The 17263-nt window shown below is 37.4% G+C and overlaps 1 protein-coding gene across 1 annotated transcript; it reads right to left on the bottom strand.

Annotated features, from left to right (window-relative positions):
- Positions 1-148: 148 nt before the first annotated feature.
- Rpt3 (26S proteasome regulatory subunit Rpt3) lies at positions 149-16860 on the bottom strand. The gene is made up of 8 exons (XM_083114132.1): positions 16784-16860; positions 10385-10471; positions 7489-7675; positions 5343-5489; positions 3055-3258; positions 2344-2588; positions 568-792; positions 149-356 (listed from the first exon to the last, which is right to left on the bottom strand). The coding sequence occupies exons 1-8, from the start codon at positions 16814-16816 to the stop codon at positions 243-245; spliced, it is 1242 nt and encodes a 413-aa protein (XP_082970258.1). The 5' UTR covers positions 16817-16860; the 3' UTR covers positions 149-242.
- Between the last annotated feature and the right edge of the window lie 403 nt (positions 16861-17263).

Raw genomic sequence — 17263 nt, 5'->3', positions numbered from 1 at the left:
CATGGTGCCAGAAATAAAAATACAGTTCAATTAGGTACAAAAGTTATACAGAAAAGATCTGATTTATAGCAAGAAAGGACTTCTCAAAGTGCAAAACTGTGTTTTTAAAATTGGTAAATAATGCATGAAAGAAAAACTATAATAAATGTCAAAGACTGAAAAAAATTATTTTATTTAATGTTACATTTTTCCAAACTGATTATAACAACACACAAATTAGTTTCGAAGCCCTCACAATAATTTCATTTGTAGAACTCATGTTCTGATTCATCTTTTTTGATGTTATTCTTGTAACCCTTTTCAAAATCTTTGGCCAACACAATGTATCGATTCTCCCGCACTGCATGCATTCCTGCCTGTAAAAAAGAAGTAAAACAGTCATCACAATTCTTACTATTTAGTACAACATTAATGAATAATTTTGTCAGCGTGGTACGAACAAGCAAATACAAATGTAACAGTGAATATAAAGAATTATGATTTGTCAGTGGCTGAATAATCGACACCGTGCATTGATATGGACTTTGAGGTATAGAAATATTTCTATGTATAATCTAATATAGTTACCTCCTGGCAAATAGCATTAATATCTGCTCCAGATATGCGATCAGGCCTTGCGACATAATCTTCCAAGTCAACCTCCTCACTGAGATTCATTTTGGAAGTGATGGTGGAGAAGATAAGCCGTTTCTGCCGCCGGTCTGGCAACGGGAACTCTATTTTCCTGTCAAGTCGTCCAGGTCTAAGCAAGGCAGGATCCAACGTATCAGCTCTGTTGGTTGCCATAATCACCTGTGGAATAAATAAGTAGCCTGTTACGATAGTTTTCCAATAGGATGAGCATATGTTAAATTGTTTAAGCATTACTTGCCATTTATGATCTGCTTTTTACTATTGTCTCACTAAAAGCTTCCAGCAATTCAACTGAGTCACAGCAGAGTTGTTAAAGGTCCAGGAATTTAAATAAATTCAACTCCGGTTCAGGAACAATATGCAACTTGGAACCGAATTTAAATTGTGGAAGAAAAAAGGTTCTGGTCCTGTTGTGGAATCCATTAGAATTTATAGATTTCTGGACCTTTAGCATTGATTGATTTAGTTTATTTTACTTTGCTTTTCTGCCACTTTTCCTGATTACATAAGTCTATTAAACTTTTGATTATATCTAGATAACATTGAAAGAAAACTACATGAAAATTCACGTCAATGCTCTAGAAGGAATTCTAAGCAGATGTAATTTTTCATATTTTGAAATATCCAAGAAGTTTTTCGAACGAAGAGGAAAATTTGAAAAAAATTGCCTATTCGGCTGCCAAAGGTCTAGCCGAGCCTTAATTGGAATTATTAACCAGCTGTTCTAACAATGCATTTCTGGAGAGCATCTCTTCCCTCATCTTCAGATGAATTTTGTATTGTTTACATTATTACTCACCATTATTTAATTTGCTGACCTCTGTGGAGTGGTTAGCACAGCAAGCAAAGATGTCAGAGGTACTGGGTTTGAATCCAAGCCTGGCCATGTGTGCTCTTTGCGAGTATCCCTACATCAATTTCTTTATATCATCACACATCCTCATCATTGTGATTAGGCAAAAGTGGAAGAAAAGTGAAGTTTCATAAACTTCTCACTTGGATCAGGCACAACGAAGTCGAAAAAAGACAGCTGTATTGTGGATTAAAGTGAAACCTCGACTTCACATTTTTCAGTGGAGTGAGCTGATAAAACTTAAAATGCAGGAAAATATCAAATCAAAGAAAATTTTATAACATTTTGTTGGGACATCAAGATTGAATGTATAATGTGGGAAAATAAGTGGCTTCACCTCAAATTTCACTGCTAAGAATCCTTTGTAATTCACTAACTTTTCAGGAAGAAATCAATTAATCATTTAAACTATTCTAATTGTTAATTCAGTTTCAAGTAGTTCTCTCAATTGCAGAGAGATGACACTAGTTGCCCCATATGATAGCCACAGGTAACTTGATGTTGCAGATGACTTGGAATGGGCATATCATATCCAGAAATGTGAGTAGTAGTAGTTTAGTGATAGATGACTGGCTCGGAATAACAAATGATCCATGTTTGATACCTGGTGGTCTGATTTTTCCACCAATTTTTCAGGAAGTGAAAATCTTTTCAACTTCGATTTCATTAACAATCAAACTTAAAGTTTTCATCAGTCTGGAATAGATTATCACGATCTCTTCTTGAAAGATACGAGAAAAGGATAAAAACTAACAAGGACTCAACTCTTATTCAGATCTAATACTATACCAACATATGGTAAATTCCACCTCAAACCATGACTTGTAATTATATCAAAATTAGAATTAAATCCATACCTTCACATTTGTTGTTTGATCAAACCCATCCATTTGATTCAAAAGTTCCAGTAAAATTCTTTGAACTTCACGATCGGCTCCCGTTTGGGCATCAAATCTTTTCGTTGCTATGGCGTCTATTTCATCAATGAAAATTATAGCAGGTGCATTTTCCTTCGCCAGCCTGAATACATCACGAACCATTCGTGGCCCTTCTCCAAGGTACTTCTGCACAAACTCTGAACCGACGACTCGGATGAATGCAGCTGAAATACGAATAACAATTTGTGGTGCTATACCATGGCAAGTTCAGAAGTTCTTTATATTTTACCTTATATGCAATTAATGTACATCGAGCCAATATTTGCATCCGAATTGTTTATAGAAAATCTTAATTGTTTATAATTTAAAAGTGATTATAAATAACAATAAATATGTAATAATAAATTATAACTATTAACATTGTACTATTCTTGTGCTGCTGTAAGTTGACAAATGTAAAAATTTGTTAATGAAAATTACTGTGCAAAAAAAATGTTGAATTTCAGGAGAATCTCTCACGGACTGGTATGATTGATGTCAGAGCCCAGTACTGGGCTGCAGCCTGGCGATTAATAAACACTGTTCTAGTTTGAATTCACAATGTAATTTTAAAAATAGCGATTACGATACTTTGTTTCACAAAGTATTAACAACCAAGGAACATTTATATACAATAAAAATAAATGTTACCTGTAGTGTGATGAGCTACAGCCTTTGCTAACATGGTTTTACCGCAACCAGGAGGCCCGTACATCAACACGCCCCTTGGAGGGTCAATTCCGATCTGCTTATACAGCTCGAAGTGAGTGAGTGGAAGCTCCACAGCCTCTCGGATCTCCTGTTTCTGCATATCCATCCCTCCAATGTCTGAGTACTGGACATCTGGCTTCTCATCTGCAAGAACAAATGACAGGATGGAGTGGAACTCTTGCACAGTAATTACACCATGGAAATATTGGTCACAGTATTCGCTTTATGCAAATACACCAAAATATATTGAGATGATGTGTTACGTTATTTCATATATATCTTCATTCTATGTTGTTGGGTAAATTTCAACAATTTTCCTTGTCATGTTATCTTACACAAGGAATCACAATTTATGACTTTCTTTTAGAAGTATTCACAAACATTTCATTGAGATAACCCAGAAAATAAACACAATATTTTATACATTGTTTGCATTCAATAGCTCTATTCTTTTTTCTTCTGTACAATTGAAAAGTTTCAGAACAGTGTTTCTGCCAAACCGAGGCAATCTAAGTTAAGAAGAAAATTTACATTAAAAGAGGTACAATTACAAACAACTTTCACCAAACACTAATGCAATGTATGGATGGCATTCTTGAATGCATTGGTGACAGCTGTTTGTAATTATATCACATGCTTTAACCCCAAAAGGTGCAATTCCTGCTGATAATGGAGGAGACACAGTTCATCCAGTTCCTGCACCACTTTTCTACCCCACCATTACTACCACTGCACTACAATTCTTCCTGATAATAGAAGAGTTAATGATGGTGGAAGTAGTCGAAATATCATATTATTTAGTCATGGAAAGGCCGTATCTGGAAAACATTTATTTAGGATTCAGACTAATTACAAGTATCATTGAAGGCTGGCCAAGAGTTTTATTTGGAGAAAATGGGAAGTCTGACAAGCACCAAACTATGTCAGTTTTCCGAAGTATTTCCTGTGTGCATCCAGGCACTGCTGCAAGCTCCCCAATTCCTTTGACATCCCTGATTCCTTCACTTCTCTTCATCTGTCTTCAATTTATTGCCTTAGATGCTCTTGAGAAGGTCATAAGCACTAGAGGCTAAGTCTCGTCTGTACAGGCACGGAGAAAAACCTCCCAGCTGTCGTCAAATTGGATGTGTGGGGCCGGGCATTGTCATGGTGAATATTTCCAGACAACATCCCAGGTCTTTTCTTGCGAATGCCACTTGGTATGGCACTCTTCATCAATATGCAGTAATACTGGACATTAATTCTGGCCCCTTTATCCAAAAATTAACTGGGTTTGTCTTTAAATCAACTTTTATGCACAGAAAGGCTAATTGAGACTGGATCTACAGTGGGACACGAACCACTATGTGCATCCACAGGATATTGAACCCAGGACACCTTGATTACAAGGTGACAACCATATGCTATGTCATCGAGAAGCCCAAAACCTGAAACACTAAGTTGCAGCCAGTGAGGTGACCCTACTATACATACAAATTTAAACACAATAAGAACAATAATATCAAGTAAGATGCCATGATATAGCTCTGTACAGCGAAATTCAGTTACATGCACACATACTGTAATTGAACAAAGAAGGAAGAAAACAGCACAATACACTGTATATTTATATTTCTTGTATGTTTCTTTAATTATGATACCTGTTCAGGTCAGCAAATAAATTAACAATATATATTTATTGAAGTTGAATCTGTGAAAAAAACATAAAACTACCTTACATTCTCAGCACGTTGGAATTATTTTCTTCTAGGCATTTTAGCTTTAAACCATTATAATCGATTAGTTGCTTCCGGACACAAAATTTCGTCCAATGTCCAATCACAAAATAAAATAACCCATGGTGCAACAACCCGTGAGGACCAGGGTCTGCCTACCGACTGCCGATTTCACTCCCTCTGCAAATGTGGGAGGTGATCCAACCAGTTGCGGGGTGATGACTAGTCAGCACGATGAAACCCCAGTCGTTGTTGTGGGTTTCCATGACCAGGTTTACACTAATTCGTAGCTCCCCAATTTCCTCACGATGGTGGACGGCCAGCCAGTGACACAGGCTGAAATCCCAGGAGAAAAGTTATGCTTCCCCCTAGGAGACTTGAACCTGTGCGCATCCCGTAGCCAGAGCCCAAAGCATGACGTCTTATATCCACAAGGCAGGACAATTTCCAATCATAGTTTATTGAAACAACTTTCGTCTGAAAATTGTACTAAATTTATAAACAAATACTCACCAGCTTGAAGCATAGATATCGAGGAATCTGCTTCAGGCGGTAAAACATCAACAAGCGCATTGCTGTGCTTATGTAAGGCAACACTAGCTGAAGGTTTCAGCAGCTCTCTGTCAATAGTCGACAGTATTCTCACATAGTAGTTGGAACCTGCCAAACAGAACAATTAATGAATATACACTGGGCCAAACATTTGCGAACAGTGGCACACAAGCAGTAATAAATCTGTACATCCACATGATTCATGAAACTCATACCATTTACCCTAGAAACAAAAATTTGATGACCACAAGTCTGGATGCTTACACTTACTAAACACTCACTTAAACTCATTCAGTACATCTGCCAGGAACTTGCAAAATTGAGTATTGGGATTGTTCATGAGAAGATTGACAAACGAACACGATAAAATCAGTATACCTCCTACCCATGAATTAAACCAGTATCCACAAATTATTATAACTCCTTAAGCACGGATAATTGCCATCAGCATTGTGCTGTTATTTACATTTGTCATGAGATATGAAAGCAATTCTATAAAAAATACTGCAGACAATAATGGTGTTCTATTTCAGTTAATTTTGTTCAGTGGAATTCTGGTAAAATACCTACATTTTCAAGTAGCGACTTCTTCAGAAAATTCCTTAGTTAAAGGGTTAAGAAATATTTAACTAACATCAACAGTAAACGATTGAGAAAAATCAATGTTTGATGTTTTCAAGCACACCAGAAAAACTAAAGGAATATATGGATAAAATTTGCAAAATTGAAGTTCAGAAGAGTTTTCTGAAATCTGTTGCATGAAAGTTGAAACAAAAATTAAGATACCACACACCAACTAAACCAATCCCCTCACGATTTATTACTCATTTTGCCACACCAAATTCCAGGCCACTCGATAATGCTTTAAAATGCTAATAAATAAGTCTTAAGTAATCCACTTTCCTGCCAAGTAAAAAAGATTTGCCTTTTCCAGGATTTTCAATGTTTTTACAAAATTACATTATTTTTACAGATTTTCCTGAGCAATGAGAACTGATACAGATGTGCATGTAATTTCCCAAAATTATTTGAAGTCCACTTATGCTCAGATAGGCTAATTGGGAATGGACCTACAGTTTAAAGTGGGATCCAAACCAATGTGCAATATACACCTTGATTACAAGGTGATGGCATTAGCACTATGCTATTGGGAGGCCTGAATGTAATTTTGTATGCGCAGGTGTGTATATATTTTTTTTAAATAAAAGTAAACAAACCTCGATTTGAATGAAGAAATGTAATTATTGTTGTTATCCTATGTACAACAATAGTTATCTTCTAATTCAAACCACACATGCTTCAAGTGCAGATCAAACCTGCATAAAACACACACATATATACTTAGTACGCAATATTTACTTCTGTATGTGCTTGAAAGAGTTCAATATAGAAAGGATAGTTATGATATACAGAATGCTTTCTTCACTTAACACATTGACTGCCACAGTATTATTTTTTACCTTGGGGCCATGATGTTTTATCACGAGAATATAATAAAAATGTTCAAAGCAACATGTTTCTTGATGGTTAGATGAAAAATTGTTACTTTTTAATTATTTCATATGCAACTCACGTAGTTCTAGAATCAATTATTATGATGCACGCCAAAGTGTTATATTTGGCTGAATAGTTTGTTATTTGCAACATGACTCTGCAGTATACTTATTCTACAGATATCGTTCGAGGAGCTGGCCAGCAAACATTCAAGGCCAAAAGCACAATCGGAAAAACTTGAAAACAGTTCATGAGGGAAAATGTTTTTTTTTTTAAATACTTGTCAGATTTAAGTGAAATTTAAAGCCAAACATCAATATAAAATAAGTTAATGTACATTAATTCATTTGATCCACGATAAATTGTTTGTATTAATAGTAACAATAACAACATGACTAAATAAGATTTTTATGAACCATCTGCACAATTTTGTCCACGGTGCCACTCTTCACATAGCATGTATGTTATAGCATGGTAGCATGAGTTGCCTGTGCACCACGAGGCTCCCAAAGCAAAGAGACATGCGAGTCAAATACAACTCACGTGGCAGTTAACGTGTTAATATTCCAAAGAGTGCAATATGGGTAATATTTTCACTTGTAAAAGTTCTTACCTGTGGTACTTCCCACAATTCCTGTATTCTGATCAACCGCTTCTAAAAACTGCCCAATAACTAGAGGAACACTCTGTATACGCTTCACCTCCTCCTGAGCGTGCAAGTATTCCTTTTTAAGGTTCCGCTGCTCATCTTTAATATATTCTTCTTGAACAGCCAGAAATTCTAGCTGACGTTGCAATTTCTGAAAGTAATACACACCACATGTAGTCCAGAATTTACAAAATATATTCACTTTCCTATGATTATTTGGTTGTACCACAAAACCCTAAATTAATATTATCTTTGAAAAAAATTCCCAAATATTCAACTTTTAGGGGATGCGAGTATAGGCCCCACACATTCTCGATGTTGGCCATTTTGTAGGTGCTGATCAGCACCATGCTCTGACCACCTTTACCCCCCAGGTACCCATTGATTTCAGGATGGGTGAGCCCCAGAGCCACTATACAATCAGAAATTTCAGCATGGTTAGAAAGAAGTTCAAAGAATATATAAATAAACAATCAGGTCAACGTTAGTCTTACGTCACATGAAATACTAGATCAAAATTGAAATAAAACTATTTTGGTAACCCACTTGCTATAAAAGTAAATACCTTGTTGAATTAATTCACTGATATCTGCAATTAATATTATGCTTTCTGGAAATTACACATCTGCTTCAGCCTGCATATTTTACTGTATTTTGCTACATATTTCACAGTACATACTAGATAAAAATTGATGTTCTAGTTAGACAAAACTCAATCCATGTATACACTCAGACATAGCAATCCTCTTGGTGCAGTATGCGGCTTGAATGAAGCCAATAGTTACTGCACGTTAAAATTTCAGCAAATTTGACATGACAAGATTGCACCAAGCTTGCAGAAAGCTGCATGCTTGAAACAAGCTTGCTGTATCCAACTGACTTTAACAAGCTACCTCATGCTCACGGGCATTGCCAGAAATTTTTACAGGGGGGGTCGGGCAAATGATAAAAGGTGAATAGTCGAAAAATAATTATTATTACCATGGTTATAAATGTTGTTATACAATAACAGTAACAAAAATTAATTTTATTCGAAATAATAATAATATATATGTATGGTGAGACTCGATCCACCAAACCAGTGAATACCAGTACAACTATTTTCAATTATTTCTTTTGCATTTTATGCAGTTAGAATCTGAAATGTATTTTGATATTAACTTTTGCATGTTTCGTTTAAGAAAAGGCTTTAAAGGTTAGTTTTTTTTTTTGTTTTCTTTTCATAAAGTTTGTTGTGTGATCTCTCACCTACAACTGTAATTCTTAGAGTTTTGAAAACTGTAGAACCATTTGTTCTTTGGATGAAATGGTAGAATATAACCTTGTTTGTGTATTTTTCACTCAACGTTTTCCATCCAATGCATTTTTACTTTGAATATTCTCGTTGAATACTAACTAAATAAACTTAATTTCTGTTCTTAACAATAAGAGTAACAAACCTTCGACTTTCTTGTATCTTTACATGAATAATGTCAATTTCCAGGGGGGTGTTCCACTGACCCGTTCGCCCCCCCCCCCCTTCCCAATGTCCATGCTCATGCTTGACATGAGTTTTTGTGCTTTCTTACTCATCTTTATTGACAATATAGTGAAGAATTATGTGCAATTAATGAATTATAAATATATATTATAAACAGACATACAATAACCTGTGGTGCAACAGGCCTTGCAGGACAAGGGCTACCTACCGTTTACCCACTGTACCCCCTTGAGAATTACGTTGAAATTTATGTTAATCGACAGATTTTGATGTTAAAATTAGGGTAAAAATCTGATATTCCCTGGACACCTATAACTTCTTCGTTTTGTCAATTTTGGCATTTGAACATTCTTTAAGGTGTATTCACGTTTTTTGTCTTGGAATCGGTGGGAAATTTAAACTATAAAATTATTTTTGTTTGAAATTTTTGAGTCCAAATTTCCCACTGATTCCGGGCTCAGCCCCTGGGGTAATTCACCTACCGCCCCCAAGCGCTAACGTGGCCCCGCCTCCGCTCCGGCTTTATCTATAGTGTCCCTGTTAGAAATTGGCCGGAGTCACCTGCCCCCAAATGAGCCCCAAACTTTTAAATTTGAAGAAATCCGTTACATCACACAAAACACCTTCCAGATGTTAGACAATGCTACAGGAACTTATTACCGTAAGTAGTTTCTTCTGTAAAAATGAAGAAATGTGTCCGAGGAATATCAGATTAGTACCAAAATTTGTTCCAGCATGCGGAAAACACAAGTAACGGAGATATTCGATCACAAAGTATGACCAGCGTAAGCAAAAACCTGCCATTTCGGGAGTGGTCTCGCTGCTTTATATTATTAAAACACTCAAATAGTGAAGAACACGTCAATAATAACTATTGGTACCAAACCTAACACTCCTAACCTAACTACATAAAATTATAGTTGTCATTGTTGAATATCGTTTCGGGTGCTAGGTTCACTTGCGCGAAGCTGTTCTTCTTCACGGTAAAGTATGTGTAACCTGCTAAGGTAATAGACTTACGCAAGGTGAAACCAACTAAAAAATTTCATAAACAACAAAATATTTCACTTTCTCTAGGGGGTACAGAGGGTCAAGGTTAAGATTACTCATTCATAGCTCCCAATTTCCTCACAATGGTGGGTGACCACCGGTCCCATACACATTGGCCAAAATCTCAGGAGAAATGTTGTTAGGCTCCCTCCCCCCTTGAACCAGCCCATATCCTGTACCATTAGACCAAAGCCTGATGCCTCAGAATGCACGGCCATGGTACGGGACTATAAACAGACATACCTAACACAAAAAGAAGGATTGTTTCACAGGAACAACAGATCTGCTTTGGAATTAACTAAAAACTGTTATTCATAATCACACACTCACCTTGTATCTTGTGTAGAGATCTTCAACATCCAAATCATCAGTGATTGTGAAACTGGGTGGAGGACGAGCTTCCTGGCTATTTTCTTCCTGTGTGATGAGAGCATGCACAAATTACCAACTAAAAACACAGTAATTGTGAAAAAAATAGTAGAACTATTACACAACTGATATTATATTAATATTATAAATACTAAACTCATACTGACTAAAACACGTTCAGTGTATAATTTAACATCAATACCTACATAATGAAAAACTTTGCAACTACTTTATAAATATTTAACAACTGAAGTTACTCTCCATTCAAATGCACGACATACTGAAGGTAATGAACACTATAAACTATACAGATGATATACCTATTTGACACAACACATTACATTTTGATGGATACATTTAAGGAAAAAATAAAATCTCCTTTAACTAGACACATAAGTATGACTATAAGATTGAACTTTGATTGGGTGTTTTCATTTGAATTCAATAATGGACTTTATGTCTACATGTTTACCATTGTGCACATAATGCTTGTAAACCAGAACATAATGCAGGTTTGAAGAACTGAACATCCTCTGTGGCTAGGAAATAAAAACATGACCTTTACACTTCGATTCATTGATTTGGTGTTTTAAGTCCACTTTATGCACAGGAAGGCTAATTGGGACTGGACCTACAGTTTAAAGTTGGATCCGAAACACTATGAGCCTCCACCTGGTATCGAAACCCGGGACCCCTTGATTACAAGGCGATGACGTTTACACTTCGAGCTGCACAATTCTTGATAATGTATGCACAATAATACGGATATTCAAATTGCAATCAACATTTTTCTCTTGTGTTAAATAAAGGAATATTACAAGTTACAAGTTCGACGTCCATTTAATGAACATTACCAATCAACTGGGTTCACAAATTCTCACAATTTGCACTGGTAAAACTCAAACATTTCTTGCACTAACACATAACCGAGTTTTGTATTATACACAGATGCACAAATTTACGTGATTCTTACTCCGAAATAAAAAAGATAGTAACGGTTCAGATTCTTTTATGACTTTTTTCTTCAAATTCTCTTAGCAGAAAGTCTAATTATCGTAGAATTTTGGAAATCATTGTCACACGAAATTTGAACCTTCCTTGAAGTAATGAGTACTGTTTGGATTCGAAAAAAACGTTATTGTTGAAAAAACTTAAAAATTACCTTAGGCAAGCATGCGTGCTTCCCATGGACAAGGTATTCTCAGTTGACAAGCAACAGTAAGTATTGTAGAGTAGTGGGAATGAATGTAGAAGTAGATCAAAACCTTAGAAGAATGCATTTAGCGACTTTATTTTAATGCTAAAAGAACCAAACCTGACCTGCCTAACCTAACCACGAAAGCATATATATTGAACAAAATCTTAAGTAATCGCTAAAATGCCGCAGTATGTGTTAACAGACGTAAATCAAAATCGAACCATGTAAAAATTGCATTCGTAGCATGATGAAATTGCAAAAAAACAAAAGGAACTTTGGCCAAATAAATTTACAAGATCTCTTCTCGAATTCCTTGTTCATTCAATAGGTGCATTTCTCCAAACCATAGGGCCCGTCTTTTAGTGTTATCAGCCTTTTTAGCATAACAGATTGATGATGCCTGTAGTTTCTTGGTTCTATTATTTAATGTACGACGGAAGAACGTCGTCTAAGATAAGAGACATCTTTTGGGCAAGTGCCAAACTACTGAAATTTATATGTGATGCTCCTCAAGGTCTGTTGTTCAGCAGGTATTGACTGGTTGATTTAGTTTACTTTACTTTGCTTCTCTGCCACTTTTGGCTAATGGCAAAGATAAGGATGGGTGTTGATATGATGAAGGAACACACACATAGCACACCCACGCTCAGGTCAGGTTACCAACCTGGGGACTCCTGGCATGGTAGTGTGCTGTGCTAACCACTCCGTCATGGAGGTCAGCAATCAATACTTATAAAACAGGCCATTGGCTCCAACATACAAACAGTTGGACCAGCTGTGAGAATATAGCTATATGAAGAACACATTAGTTACTTCACTCTTCTTGTTAACCATATTTAATTAATTCCTCTCTTCTTTTCTCCATAGAGAGATGAATGGGAATATTTTATGGCATTTAAAAATAATATTTGTGAAGTCTTAAAGGCATGACATATGATCTGTGTATTGTTAGCAGTTTATGACAAAAATGACAGATGCATAGGCTAGTGGAGAAAAAAATTAAAGGCATGTAAAATACAGGGTGATCCATTCAAGATTTTAGAAAAATAAATCTTTATACACAAGAGGTTAATGTACGTATCTGTGAGCAGCTTGTTGTAATATAAGCAGAAAGGATGCAAGTTTCGAAGGAGTGGAGGTTTACAGACTTTAGCCACTCGCTAATGTGCATGGTAACAAAGGTGGTGGTCACGTCACAACAGCGCACACAGTATGTCGGATGGTATGTGAAATTTTCGAGTATTTCATGCATGCTACAGCTGAAGTCTGTAAACCTCCAATCACTAGAAACTTACATCCTTTGTGCTTAGATTACAATAAACTGCTCACAGATACATACATTAACCTCTTGTGTATAAATGTTTATTTTTCTAACATCTCAAATGGATCACCCTGTACAATAATATTGAAATTTTGTTACACGAACAATTTCACACATGGTAGTAATTAAATAGTCCTCCTCCATGGCCATGCTGTCTCAGGTGCTGTGCTTTGGGCTCCGAATGCGGGGCGGCGAGTGTACCTGGGTTTTTGGCCTGTGTATAGAACTGGTGGCATCCCACCATCGTGAGGAAATTGGGGAGGTACGAGTGAGTAGTGTAATCCAGTCATAAAAATCTCCTATAACGGCTGGGGGTTCGACGTGCTGACCCCATGTCACCCCATTACTGGTTTAAGAACTCCACATCTCTAGGTAGGACTGTGGGAGACTGGCAGTCAGGAGATGTGCCAAGGCCCTTACGGGCTGTAGAGCCACGGGTTATTATTATTATGTAAAATATAAAGGAAATAAGGTAACACTTCCGTATGGTCCAAACGGATTTCTTCATTTTTACAGAAGAAACTACTTACGTGAATGAGTTTCTGTAGCATTTTGAAAGTTTGTGAAAGTATTTTCTTTCGTCGTGGAATGTATTTGACCGAGAATTCATGTGTTTTTCAAGAAAAATATCTCTACGACGCACAAATTGATGTTGCTCTTATTTGCTTCCGTGAACTGGATGTTGTGATGACGTAACACCCTGTCAGTGTTTCCAACCACGCCATTCTTTTGCAAGAAGATGAAGAAACGAAATATACATTCTTGATATTACAAGGACCCAAAATTTTAACTATGTTTGCCTAACCTAGCCTTACCGTGAATGGTTTTTGGGGCTATGCATGAATGGTTCTTGGGACTATACATGAAATTGTTTGTGGGGCATTTTTCGGTTATGATGATCCACTATGCTAGTCAAGCTGCACCCGCCATATTGTGTGTTACGAAAGCGAAAAAAGGAAGAACAATAATTACTCGTAATGTGAAAAATTGAAATTATTTTCGTGAAAGAAGCCAAATCCCACCTTCAAGAATCTTTCGCAATGCAGAATATCTAAGTACGAATGTTAAAAATGACAAAATAAGCGACTGAGAGGTGTTTGGACCATACCGAAGTAGTAATGGAAATAACAAAATCCCCGGCCGGTTCAAATCCAGGAACTTTTCTAACGATGGAAGCGGCCCCGGCACCCACCCAGCATCGAATAACATGGGTACCTGGGGGAAACCCTGGGGGGGAAAGGTGGTCAGGGGCGTGATGCTGATCACATCACCCCCACTCACGACCAGGTCAAGAAAGTGTGGGGCGTTACCCCCACACCCCTATACGCCTTCATGGCGTGGTGCTATGCACAGGGGAACACTTTACCTTTTTTTTTTTTTTACACGAAATTTAAGTAAATAAAACAAGCTTGTAGACAAGGATCAGAGTGGAAAATTTCTCGTATCGAACAAACTGATTTCTTTAAAGGTAAAATTTTCGTATCCCCAAAACGTATTTCTTCAATTTTACAGGAGAAAGTACTTACCGAAATGGGTTTATTTATACTTTAGGAAGGTCTTGGAAGTTTGTTTTCACCTCGTTGAAATTTTTTTGCCGGTAAATCATGTAATTTTCGACATTAATGTCACTCCAATGCACGAAAGCTGTTCCCTTGATGTCTGTCTACTACGTGAACCAAATATTTGCGAGCGTTTCATGACGTAACAACCGGTCAGTGTTTCCAAATACGCGGTTTTGTAACTGTGTAACAGTTCTAGAACGTAAATAAACGTGAGTTACTGTTCATCATTTCTGATTACGAACTTGCGACAACATGACGTGCACAGGATCAGTGGCGTGCTCAATGTGAGGTTGATGGGGGCTATAACCCCCCCTTTCGCCCAGTATCTCTAAGGCTATTTATGAATGGTTCGTGGGCTATTTATGTATGGTTCGTGGGGCTATCCGTGAATGGTTCGTGGGGCTATCTGTGAATGGTTCATGGGGCTATCCATGAATGGTTCATGGGGCTATCCGGGAATGGTTTGTGGGGCTATTTATGAATGGTCCATGGGGCTATCCGTGAATGGTTCGTGGGGCTATCCGTGAATGGTTCGTGGGGCTATCCGTTAATGGTTCGCGGGGCTATCCGTGAATCGTTTGTGGGGCTAGCGCCAATGGTTCGTGGGGCTATCTTTTTCACTATTGAAACCTTTGCGTGGCCCTACTAACCTATCCACGTGCCAATGGTTCGTGGGGCTAGCGCCAATGGTTCGTGGGGCTATCTTTTTCACTATTGAAACCTTTGCGTGGCCCTACTAACCTATCCACGTGCCAATGGTTCGTGGGGCTCGCGCCAATGGTTCGTGGGGCTAGCGCCAATGATTCGCAATTATTTCCAATTTCACACTTTGCACATTTATTTCCTCTCTTCACCACCCCGTGTGCAACCAAAAACTCCACCGGATCCTCAACACCCGGCACCAATTTCACAACACACCCACCACACGACACCTATAACTTCCGAGTTTCGTCAATTTTTGACATTCGTACTTACGTATTCTCCATACTAGTACCTAGATATTTTGCTATGAAGAAGGTCGCAACACTGCATAACCACTGATCATGGACTACGCTAGTCAAGATTTCTCCGCCATATCGCGTGTAACGCAAGCAAAAGCGAAGAAAATAAAAATACTCCATATTTCGAAAATTGAGATTATTTGCCTGCAAAAAACGAAACGCGAAATAGAAGAATCCTTACGAATGCAGAATATGTAAGTATCAATGTGAAAAATACGAAAATAAGGGAATTAGAGACGTTTGGTGGTTACCGAAATTTTAATTCTTTAAATTTACAGGAGAAATTACTTACCGAATGCAGTTTCTTTATACTTGTGGAAGTTCGGGGAAGCATTTTCTCGCATCGTTCATTGAATTTTGCTGGTAAATCACCTATTTTTCGATATAAATGTGCGACTGATGCACGAAAGCTCTTGCATCCATTTACTTCCAGGTGGATGTAGCCTGTGTGTGATGACATAATCCCGGTCAGTGTTTCCAAACACGTGTTTTTGTAACTGAAGAAGGTACGTTTCCGCAAATGGTTTGTGGGGCTATGTGCCAATGGTTTGTGCGGCTGTGAGAGAATGGTGTGTGGGGCTACGCATATTTTTTTCGAAACCAATTTTTAACTATTGTAACCTATATGTGACCCTACCTAACCTAACCTTACCGGAAATGGTTCGTGGGGCTATGCGTCAATGGTTTGTGGGGCTACGTAGGTGGGGGTGGAAACACTGCATGCCAAGTACGGTAGTGAAACTGTGACCGCCATATTGCGTGTTACCTAAGGCAAAAAGAAACGAAGAAAACTTACTCGAAATTTACCGTGGTATTCGAAATGGGGTTTATACATTACGAAGCTCCGGGTACCGGGTTCGAATCTCGGGCTGGGTGTTCTTTGTGAGTATTCCTTCATCAATTTCATCACATCACCACTCATCCTCATCTTCGTGATAGCCGAAAGTGGATGAAAGCTAAGTAAAAAAATCGTGGCCGAAGAGAGAGGTAAACTACACCAAATTAAATGATTCTTCCATTTGCTACCTTCCAAAGTGATCAACTATGTCCCTACTATACAATAATTAGCACAATGTTTGGTGTGGAAAGCATGAAAGAAATGAAATCTGCAATATTGGTCTCGATATATCAAGATTTATCATTTTCAGTAATACCGACGATGTGGTACGGGTAAAGATGAATTAACGTAACACCTCGTTACATATTCATAACAAAATATCCACGCTTACATTTTACTTGTTAGTTTTGGGATTAAAGAGAAAAAATCAAATTACACACCTTATCTTGACATAATATTCCTATCTCGTCCATTGCAATTTTCTTAATGACAACGTCATGCACAGGCTAGAATAATTTAACTGCTTCTTCTTTTCATGGCTCCTTCACAAACCTATGGCATCAGTAATGAGTAATTCCACATTATAATTCCTTCCTGCATAAAAGCATGATAACAGTGCTCATCTTGGGAAACGTTGGTCAAAGTTTGTTTTGAGTTCATTTCATGACAACTCTAATCAATATGTAGGTGGTTATGTGGTTAAAAATAAGTACGTAAGTGGATTGCATGGAAGAAACTACAATTTTCTTCAGCTTATATATCTTGAAAATTTGTATCATGGACATTTCCACTTTGACATGAAAAACGTTTTAAATCCATTCATTTTACAGATAATGACACAAACATGAGATGTGCAAAATATCTCGGCGATATTTGTTTCGGTTCTCGAGAAACACGCCTTCAAACACCGCTGAAATTCA

Source organism: Lepisma saccharinum, chromosome 28, assembly GCF_977018435.1.
Source record: "Lepisma saccharinum chromosome 28, izLepSacc3.1, whole genome shotgun sequence".
Taxonomy (NCBI): Eukaryota; Metazoa; Arthropoda; class Insecta; order Zygentoma; family Lepismatidae; genus Lepisma; species Lepisma saccharinum.
Note: the sequence above shows the minus strand (reverse complement) of the source record. Positions and strands in the feature narration are given on the sequence as shown.